Source organism: Carcharhinus amblyrhynchos, chromosome 17 (assembly GCF_965287045.1).
Source record: "Carcharhinus amblyrhynchos chromosome 17, sCarAmb.v2.hapA, whole genome shotgun sequence".
NCBI classification, from domain to species: domain Eukaryota; kingdom Metazoa; phylum Chordata; class Chondrichthyes; order Carcharhiniformes; family Carcharhinidae; genus Carcharhinus; species Carcharhinus amblyrhynchos.
In genome coordinates this window covers 10,838,055-10,848,408 of record NC_137340.1, presented here as the reverse complement: position 1 = coordinate 10,848,408, position 10,354 = coordinate 10,838,055, and the positions used below count along the sequence as shown (strand labels likewise).

Sequence of the window (10,354 nt, the reverse complement as noted above, 5' to 3'; positions counted from 1 at the left end):
TAGATGTATGCATCCATTTTATTCCGCACTTTATGTTTTAAAGGACAAGGCGGGGGTGGTAGGGGATAGGGGTGAACTGTTCTAAGGGGCACAGGATGATCTTAGTGTCCACGACTACATGAATTCCTCATCCATCTCCAAAACACTTCAGCGTGTTGTCAGTCATCTCCAAGGCCCAACAGCACAAGGCAGTTGATATTTCTCAGCCGAAACACCTATTCGTATAAAATAATGACCCTCGTCTGTTGTATCTCATACTGAGTTGTATTTTTCAATCCAAACTGACAATCGAGTAATGACTAAGAGACTGTCCAATTTGTGGAGTTGCTGCTGCTTTCAAATTTGACATTAACCAAATTTGTATCTGCTGCTTTTGCTGAATGTTAGTCTTCTTGATACTGAGAAGAGCAAAGGAAATTCTCCTGGTGTCCTGAGTCACCAGAACTCCCTTAACCAACACCACCAACGTGTGGTCATTGCTCCTACTCTGTGCTTAGTTGCTTTGGTGGTCAGGACACTCGGTTTCATACCAAGCTAAATTTCAGCCCAGCAGGTCACGTTCCACTACTGGACGTCCTCAGGTCTAGTATCCTGAATTTTTGAGGTTCACGCTGTTTGCAAAGTGGCCCACCTGTGGGGGACTTTGAAGGAGAGCAAGGGAGTTCTCCCCAGCATTTATCCCTCAATCAGCATCACCAAAAAAAAATGATCGACTCAGAATCCTGAGGGATCCAGACATGATAAATAGGGGAAAACCACTCACACTGCTGGAAGGATTGAGAACAAGAGGGAACAGATCTAAACTAACTGACAAAAGAAACAATGGAGACATTAGATGAAACTTCTTTTTCGACACAACATGTGGTTAAGATCTGGAATGTACTGCCTGAGAGCGAGGGGGGGAGGGAGATGCATGTTAGTTCGCACTGCTGCCTCACAGAGCCAGGGACCTGGGTTTGATCCCAGACTTGGGTGATCGTGTGGAGTCTGTATGGATTTCCTCCAAGTGTCTAGATTCCTCCAAAGATGTGCAGGTTCAGTGGATTGGCTGTGGTAAATGCTGGCATCTCACATCATCGTAAATGCAGCAGAGGAGAGGTGGGCTTGGGAAAATTGCTCTTTCTCCACATCGTGCCTCAGGGACCCGGGTTCAATTCCTGGCTTGGGTCTGTGCTGAGTCTGCACGTTCTCCCCGTGTCTGCGTGGGTTTCCTTCGGGTGCTCCAGTTTCCTCCCACAGTCTGAAAGACGTGCTGGTTAGGTGCATTGGCCGTGCTAAATTCTCCCTCTGTGCACCCGAACAGGCACCTGAGTGGGGGGACTAGGGGATTTTCACAGTAACTTCATTGCAATGTCAATGTAAGCCTATTTGTGATGCTAATAAACTGTAAAAAAAAACTTTGAAGGGATCTTTCCAAGGACATTAAACTTGGGAATAAACTTCTATCATAGGACGTTGTGTGGATTCTGAGTCCTTATTTTGGCCAGGAGGTTTTGTTTGGTTTGTTTTTGGTTGCTAACACTTTTTTTGTTTTACTCCTTCAGATTGTTTGGAGATGTTGTGGCTTCTTTGCTCGTGGAAGGTCTCCGTGTGTTACGCAGGCACGCTCAGCTCTGTGTCCTATTGGGGTCACAAGTGTGGTCTGTTGGATTGGGGAGCAGTGCTGGTGAAATTCTCCTCTAAGCATTGCAACATTTGCATTGTGTTCACAAGTCTTATTGAATCTTGGATTGTGTTTACAAGTCTTATTGGGGTCATATCAGACTCATCTGATGAAGGAGCAGTGCTCCAAACGCTAGTGGCTTGTGTTATCAAGTAAACCTGTTGAATTTGAACCTGGTGTTGTGAGACTTCTTACTAAGCTTACCCCAGTCCAACACCGGCATCTCCACATCATGGGAAGCTACGATTCAGTGGTGATGGAGGCAGGTTCAATGGAGGTATTCCGGAGGGAATTCAAATAGCATTATAAAGGGGAAAATGTGTAGGGCTGGAGGCGCAGGGATACTGGCACGAGGTAAATTAGTGTGTTCGGAGAGCTGACACAGACAGGCCGGCCCAAATGGCCTCCTCCTGCACGCGAATCATTGCTTGCAAACTGGTTTCCACCTACGTTACAAACATGAATGAACTTCAAACAGCTGTGACGTGCTTTAGGGTGTCCTCCGGGTTTATGAACGACTCTATGTAACTATAAGAGCCTACCTTCCCTGCCCAAGATTCAGTAAAACTTGTGAATGCAATCCAAGATTCAATAAGACTTGTAAACACAAAGACTTGTGAACACAATGCAAATGTTGCAATGCTGAGAGGAGAATTTCACCAGCACTGCTCCCCAGTCCGACAGACCACACTTGTTACCCCATTGGGACACAGAGCTGAGTGTGCCTGCGTAACACACAGAGACCTTCCACGAGCAAAGAAGCCACATCTCCAAACAATCTGAAGGAGTAAAACAAAAAAAGTGTTAGCAACCAAAAAAAACAAACAAAACCTCCTGGCCAAAATAAGGACTCCGAATCCACACAACCTCCTACTATAGAAGTTTATTCCCAAGTTTAATGTCCTTGGCAATAACCCCTTCGAAGTTTTTTTTTTACAGTTCATTTATTAGCATCACAAATAGGCTCACCTTGACATTGCAATGAAATTACTGTGAAAATCCCCAAGTCCCCCCACTCAGGTGCCTGTTCGGGTGCACAGAGGGAGAATTTAGCATGGCCAATACACCTAACCAGCACGTCTTTCAGACTGTGGGAGGAAACTGGAGCACCCGGTGGAAACCCACGCAGACACGGGGAGAACGTGCAGGCTCCGCACAGACCCAAGCCAGGAATTGAACCCGGGTCCCTGAGGCATGATGTGGCGATGCCGGTGTTGGACTGGGGTCAGCACAGTTCGTGTCAGGCTGTGAGGCAGCAGTGCTAATCACTGCGCCGCTCAGTTTCAACTATTTGATGGAGGTTCGCTGATGAAACGCATTTGGATAGTTTCAGTGCGTTTTATCAAGAAGTTCAAGCTCTTACAGAGAAAGCTGCTTCAAATTGCTTCTGGCGAACTTGCTGAGCAGTGTATATTTGCTTTACTGTACCGGGAGTGCTGGAGAACCCACTCGCTGTGTAAACTTTTCACTGCTCTGCATTTTCCCGGCTTTGATCTCACTGGGCTGTTTAATCAAATGGATTTCAAAGTTTAGCCCGTTACAATCGCGGATCAAACGCCGCGAAATGCAGTGAGAATGATCTGAATGCGTTCAATTCCTCCCGCCCCCCCGGCCAGACAGGGTGTAGACTATCAACATCGTCCCGGCTCCAAAATCAACACAAACAGAGCTGAACCGAGTCGGCTAGCGGATGGAAATTGCGACAGTGTGTTCCCACACCCTGCACCTGGACTTCTCATTTCCGAAACCAGCCTGTGGGATAGAGAGAAACTTTCTCACCAGCTCACTTCACCATCCCCACAGCCGACGCACTCGCTACCTTCATTCATTTTATTCGATTTAAACAACAGTGAGAGATAAGGGGGATAACTAGAAAGGCAGAGAGATGGCGCGACAAAGAGAATTCACGAGAAAAAGACAAGCCAGCACAGAGAGAGAAGCAGTGACATTGAGAAATGCAGCGGGGAAGGCAGGGAGCGAGAGGCAGAGAGAAGCAGGGAAGCTTTAAATATACACCGGGAATGATGGGCTGAAAAAGGGATGCAGAACGCGAAGCAGAAAGCGGCAGTTAAAATGTTAGATAGGGAGAGGGAGAAAGAGAGAGAGGTGGAAGAGTGAGACGGAGGGATAGAATTAGAGGGAGATAGAGACGGAGATGGAAGTATAGAGGGAGATATAAACAGTGAGGAAGATATAGATAAAGAGAGAGAGACTTAGAGGCAGAGAGAGAAAAAAGACAGAGAGGGAGATAGAAGCAGGGAGAGAGATAGAGGCAGCAAGAGGGAGATGGAGGCAACGAGAGAGATAAAGGCAGAGACAGACAGAGATAGAGGCAGAGAGCGAGAGAGAAAGGCAGAGACAGATGAAGGTAGAAGATAGAGTCAGAGAGGGCAGGAGATAGATGCAGACAGTGAGAGATAAAGGCAGAGATGGTGATAGAGAGAGGGGTAAAGGCAGAGAGCGGGAGATAGAGACAAAGAGAGGGAAATAGAGGCAGACAGGGAGATTGAGGAAGGTAGAGGGAGATAAAGAGGAAAATGGAAATATAGAGGGGGATAGAGACAGAGAGGTAGAGAATGGGATAGAGGCAGAGATGGAGATCGAGACAGAGAATGAGGGAGATAGACGGAATTATCGAGAGTGCGGGAGAGGGAGTTCGAGCCAACTTTCGGAAAGGTGTCAAAACTCAATGTGGTGCCATCTGTGGGGGAATGTGGTCCATTGGGAATGACTGGATTTCACCCTGGGATCGGCGGGGGGGGGGGGGGGGGGGGCGGTCCTGAGGGGTTGTAAACTCTCCGGAACATCATTAAGTGAAGCTTTGAAATCCCAGCCCAGTCTTTGTCACACATGGCGAGGGGGCGGGAACAAAAACAACATCAGCAAATATAAATGGGCTGCCGAAAGCCCAGGGTAAATCAGTAGCGGCAAAGTTCCTGCTGTGGAGTGAGTTAGAAGCAGGCACCCCCGCCACACACGGATGTACAGTCTACCTGGCCCGGGCTTTCTGACAGTCTGAAGGACATATTCAGTTGCTGGTTAATATCTGACTTTCTGGCACCCGGGACTTTGGCTGTCTATCTGATTGCTGAGACGAATCGAGGTCCTGACCATGTATTTGGAAGCGGTGTGGGTGGACAGGCTGTTCCTTACCTTCTGCCTCTACAATGCCGTGAGCTCCTTCAATTCGAATGCTATCAAGACGGGTAGTGGAGCGGTCCAAAACCCGGGCCACCCGGTCAGCATTGCTCCTCAGGTTGTCCACCATCACAGTGTCAACAAGAACCATGCCGTCGACCAGTTCCAGGTGTGTAATATCCCCCAAAGTCCCGGGCAGTTCCTGAAGCTGCCGCTGCTTTCCAAATCCAGCTCGCAATTCCATCACACCTAAAGGAATGATTTAATCTGGAACGTTCCTTAGTGCCTTGAAGATTATATCATCCAATATTATTCACTTTTAGCATGTTTCAGACCTGAATTCCAGCACAACAATGTTTGTTATATAATGTGAGTGAGTGTGTGTGTGTGCTGACATATCCATGTGTGTGTGTGTTACAGTTCATCCTCGCTGGAGATATCCATGTGTATATATGTATGTATGTTGCTCAGTGTCTTTGCTGGGGTATCTGTGTACGTGTGTGTATGTTACACAGTGTGTCATTCTTAGTGATATCAGTGCATCTATGTGTATGTTACAGTGTGTCTGTGTTGGACATGTATGTGTGTTATGTAGTATGTGTTTGCTGGGGATATCCATATGTATGTTACATACTGTGTCCTTGCTGGGGATATCAAAGTGTATGTATGTTACAAGATATGGATCAGTTTGTGTTCTATATGTGTGTGTCTGTGTTGCTGTGTATATTGCAGGGTCTATATCTGTGTGTGCCCGTAATGTAGGGTATATATATATATTTGTGTCTGTTCATGTTGTGGGTTATATTTTTGTGTGCCAGTGTTGTAGGGTTTATGTGTATGTGCCCATGTTGTGTGTTATATTTGTGTGCCTGTGTTACGGGATATATCTGTGTGCACCCATGTTGTAGGTTCTACCTGTGTGTGCCCATGGTATAGGGTATACTTATGTATGCCCATTATGTCAGCTATATCTGTGCACATGCTGTAGGATATATCAATCTGTGCCCAAGTTATAGGGTATGCAAGTGAGTGCCCACACTGGTATATCTGTGTGTGACTGTGTTTGTGCCTATGTTGTAGGGTATATCAATGTGTGGCTGTGCTGTAGGGTATATCACTCTGTGGCTATGTTGTATGGTACATCAGTGTGTGTCATGCTGTATGGTATTATCAGTGTGTGCCCATGTTGTAGCGTATGTCAGTGTGTGACCATTCTGTAGGGTACAGTGTGTGCCTAAGCTGTAGGGTATATCAGTGTGTGCTCATGTTGTAAGGTACGTCAGTGTGTGCCCATGTTGTAGGGTACGTCAGTGTGTGACCATTCTGTAGGGTACATGAGTGTGTGACCATTCTGTAGGGTACATCAGTGTGTGCTCATGTTGTAGGGTACATCAGTGTGTGCTCGTGTTGTAGGGTACATCAGTGTGTGCTCGTGTTGTAGGGTACATCAGTGTGTGCTCGTGTTGTAGGGTACATCAGTGTGTGCTCGTGTTGTAGGGTACATCAGTGTGTGCTCGTGTTGTAGGGTACATCAGTGTGTGCTCGTGTTGTAGGGTACATCAGTGTGTGCTCGTGTTGTAGGGTACATCAGTGTGTGCTCGTGTTGTAGGGTACATCAGTGTGTGCTCGTGTTGTAGGGTACATCAGTGTGTGCTCGTGTTGTAGGGTACATCAGTGTGTGCTCGTGTTGTAGGGTACATCAGTGTGTGCTCGTGTTGTAGGGTACATCAGTGTGTGCTCGTGTTGTAGGGTATATCAGTGTGTGCTCGTGTTGTAGGGTATATCAGTGTGTGCTCGTGTTGTAGGGTATATCAGTGTGTGCTCGTGTTGTAGGGTAAATCAGTGTGTGCTCATGTTGTAGGGTATTATCAGTGTGTGGCCATACTGGAGGATATATCAGTGACTACCCATGTTGTAGAGTATTATCAGTGTGTGCCCAGGCTGCAGGGTATGTCAGTCTGTGCCCATGTTTTAAGGTATTATCAGTGTGCCCATGCTGTAAGGTATTGTGTGCCCATGTTGAAGGGTACATCAGTGAGTGCCCATGTTGTAAGGTATATCAGTGTGTGCCAATGCTGTAAGGTATATCAGTGTGTGACCATACTGTAGGGTATATCAGTGTGTATCAATGCTGTGTGGTATATCAGTGTGCCGATGTTGTAGGGTATATCAGTTTGTGCCCATGTTATAGCGTATATCAGTGTATCTCCCTGTGTGTTCTGGGAGGTGCGTTAGCGATCATGAGTTTCTTGTTATGTTTTCTGTGTTCACGGTGTTTCAGGGACTGACCTTTACTCTTGCTCTCCTTTCCAGATCTCCACTTGTCTGGATGACCGGGACTGTGCTATCGAGCAGTTCTGTTCGGTTTCGCGTTCCGCTTCCCAGCATTGCCTCAACTGCCGCCGGCGTCGCAAACGCTGCCTCCGAAATGCCATGTGCTGCCCGGGCACACACTGCAGCAACGGTGAGGCTCAGGGAGGAGACAGGATATAGAGGCAGGGCGAGGGGGGAGAGAGAGGGTTAGCGTGGAAGAGAGGATACAGCTGGGTGGAGAACTGGTACAGGGGAGGACGGCTGTATGAAACTGGGAGGCAAGGAAAGATTTATTCCAGTAACTCGTAATAACAGAGCTGTGGCCCCAGAGTGTAATATACTTTAATATTCATCGCGCTTTAACCTACATAACAGGAGCGATTTGCAAAAAGAATGTTTTTTTGAATGAGGTATTTTGTACTTTAAAAACGTCTCAAAAAGGCCATTACATAAATGATTCTGGAAGATTTTTACATTAAACTCTGAGCTACTTCAACTCAATAAATCAAAATATTCATTGCAGAAAGAAACCATTGCCTGGAAAAGCGCTGAAGTCCAGAAAGGCATTAAACAAATGTAACCCATAGTCAGATTGGCAGTGACCGCCGCGCTCCCCCACCCCCGCCAGCGCCCATCCCCTCCGCCGCACCTCCCCCCCGCCCTGGGAGCCCTCCTACACTCACTGACTTTGCCCACAGATCCAGTTCAAGCCCAGAGGTCTACATTTCCACTAGAGTCTGTAATTAACCTTCTGTCAACCAAGTAGCTGGCAGGGAGAGGGGGGAGGTGGCTCACTTCAGGGGGAGGTGGCTCACTTCAGGGGGAGATGTGGGAGGAAGGTTGAATGACTCTGGACTGAAGGAATTCTGCTTTGTGTGTTCCAGGTATGTGCATGCCCAATGATGTGGAGCACATCCCAGGGGAGGTGGAGGAATCAGTGCTGGAGAGCTGGATCCAGGAGGGACAGCAGACCACCTTGGACAGCCACCCGAGGAGGACAACTCTGCCGGCAAGTTCCCACACTGTTAAAGGTAGGCTTCCGGCTATGATTGTAACACTACATTATGTACTTTCTCCTATTGTTTTGCCCTATGTCCTCTATGAACGGTATGCTTTGTCTGTAGAGCATGTAACAAACAATACTTTTCAGTGTGTTCTAATACATGTGACGATAATAAATCAAATCAAAATCTACCTGCCAGCTTCAGATGGGACGTGGGACACTCTTCTTCAACTTTCTCTCTTTCTCTGTTCCTCCTCCTCAGGTCAGGAAGGCGACGTGTGTCTCAGGTCTTCAGACTGTGCCCCGGCTCTGTGCTGCGCTCGCCACTTCTGGTCCAAGATCTGCAAACCGGTGCTAAGGGAGGGCCAAGTGTGCACCCGGCACAAGCGGAAAGGTTCACACGGCCTGGAGATCTTCCAGCGCTGCGACTGTGCCCAGGGGCTATCCTGTCGGTTGCAGAGAGGAGGAGGCGGCCACGGCTCCGGCAAGAACTCCCGGCTGCACACCTGCCAGTGAGCTCCGAGCAGAGCAAATGGCCGTGGACAGTGGGGAGGGAATAAACCCATCAGGAGCAACCCACCCCAGATCATTAGGGTGGGATTGGGGAGGAGAGGGTGCTGTGAGCTGTAGTGGGGGAATGAAGACTTTGATTCGTGATCCCCTTGCCGACAGCCCGGCTCCCTCTTGCAGGCTTCAGACTGGGAAGTTACTCCGACATCTTTCACAATTCGAAGTGTATTGGGGTTTTGTTTTGGTTCCCTTTTCAGGAACTATTGTAGACTGTAATGCTTGCAGTAAATTACTGTGTTGTAAAGATTCAGTCTGGCACTTAAGACTGTAAATACTTGACTGACCAGTATTGTCGAAAAGAAAATCCAGCAAGGCCATCATCCTCCCTGTTTCAGCCAGTGTTGTAAATTGTCCCATATTGTTGTTATCGAGTGTCTGTGATATATATTTTCTATATTTTAACTGAAATAAAAATGTCAGTAATTATGCCAGTCTCATTTCATAGTTGTAATTGTTGATCTGGGGGGTAACGTCATCGCATATAATTTACACTTGTGGGTGTCCTTTTAAACTGCACTCCTGTTCAGAGTAACATTTTACTGTGAACGCCCTCCAACTCTTGGGGTTATAACACATTCCAAGCACTGGTGAATTTCTTTCACATTCAAGCAATAGCAGTTATCTGTGGTCGACACTACTCAGTCTTCTTTTTCCCTTGACGAGTACAAGTCATTCTCCCTGATCCTGTATCCATAGAATCCCTACAGTGCAGAAAGAAGCCACTCTGCCCATCGAGTTTGCACTAAAACTCTGGAATAGCATTCCACCCAGGCCTGTGCATCTGCCCCGTATCCCCACGCATTTATCATAGCTAATCCACCTAAAATACATATCTTTGGGTCACTAAGGGGCAATTTAGCATGGACAATTCACCTAACCTGCACATCTTTGGGGTGCGGGAGGAAACCAGAGCACCGAGAGAAAACCCACATAAACACGGGGTGAAAGTGCAAACTCCACACAGTGACCCAAGCTGGGAATCGAACCTAGGTCCCTGGCACATTAAAGCAGCAGTGTTAACCACTGTGCCACCCATTTTGGGCTTGCCCGTGGGCAATCTTTACCCATTTTCAAAACCCTCCTGCCTCCATTCTACCTTCTCAGGTTGGTGTTCACATACTATTTTGTAAAGTTGTCTCAGTCACTCTTGTAGTGAGTGAGTGAGTGAGTGAGGAACATAGCTTAAGCCAAGACCTGTGAGTGGTCAAGAGACATTAGTTCCAAATATATGCTATTTAAATGTAAGATGTTTTCTTTACAGAGAGAGAAAGGACGTACAATTGCACAATGGCACTAATCAGTATTTTGTGAAGCTCCTGAATGCACCTAGGTCAGGACGGGAGGTAGCTTAACACAGCTAGCCGGTCACCAGTCCTAGACTTGCCTCCTTCACGTGCTGCGCTCTTGCAGTGTAGCCACTGACCTACCGAATTCGAGCGAGTCTGTCAGTGAAACGCTGCATCCAGCCTGTACTGCTCCCAAGGGAATCAGAAAACAGGAGTGGGAGGGAAGCTTTCACACACTCGAAACAAAGCACAAACAGGCAGTGCTGTGCCAACTCCGGCTGCCAAAGTTCACACTTTACACCACAGAGGAAATAAATACTCTATGCTTCATTGGAACATTGTGCTGCTATTTATTTTACATTGGTGACAACGTAATATAAG

At 47.3% G+C, this 10,354-nt stretch overlaps 1 protein-coding gene across 1 annotated transcript; it reads left to right on the top strand.

Moving 5' to 3' along the window:
• The first annotated feature begins 4,569 nt into the window (after positions 1-4,569).
• On the top strand, positions 4,570-9,114 carry dkk1b (dickkopf WNT signaling pathway inhibitor 1b). The gene is made up of 4 exons (XM_080205246.1): positions 4,570-4,970; positions 7,115-7,265; positions 7,999-8,145; positions 8,380-9,114. Exons 1-4 carry the CDS (start codon positions 4,776-4,778, stop codon positions 8,631-8,633), a joined length of 747 nt encoding a protein of 248 aa, XP_080061372.1. The 5' UTR covers positions 4,570-4,775; the 3' UTR covers positions 8,634-9,114.
• Positions 9,115-10,354: the final 1,240 nt, after the last annotated feature.

What these genes read in the sequence shown, in the direction of transcription:
- dkk1b (XM_080205246.1), top strand. Translation starts at nt 4,776, where the DNA reads ATGTATTTGGAAGCGGTGTGGGTGGACAGGCTGTTCCTTACCTTCTGC. An exon ending in ATGCCGTCGACCAGTTCCAG is followed by an intron (nt 4,971 to 7,114) that starts GTGTGTAATATC and finishes TCTCCTTTCCAG; the next exon opens with ATCTCCACTTGTCTGGATGA. An exon ending in GGGCACACACTGCAGCAACG is followed by an intron (nt 7,266 to 7,998) that starts GTGAGGCTCAGG and finishes TGTGTGTTCCAG; the next exon opens with GTATGTGCATGCCCAATGAT.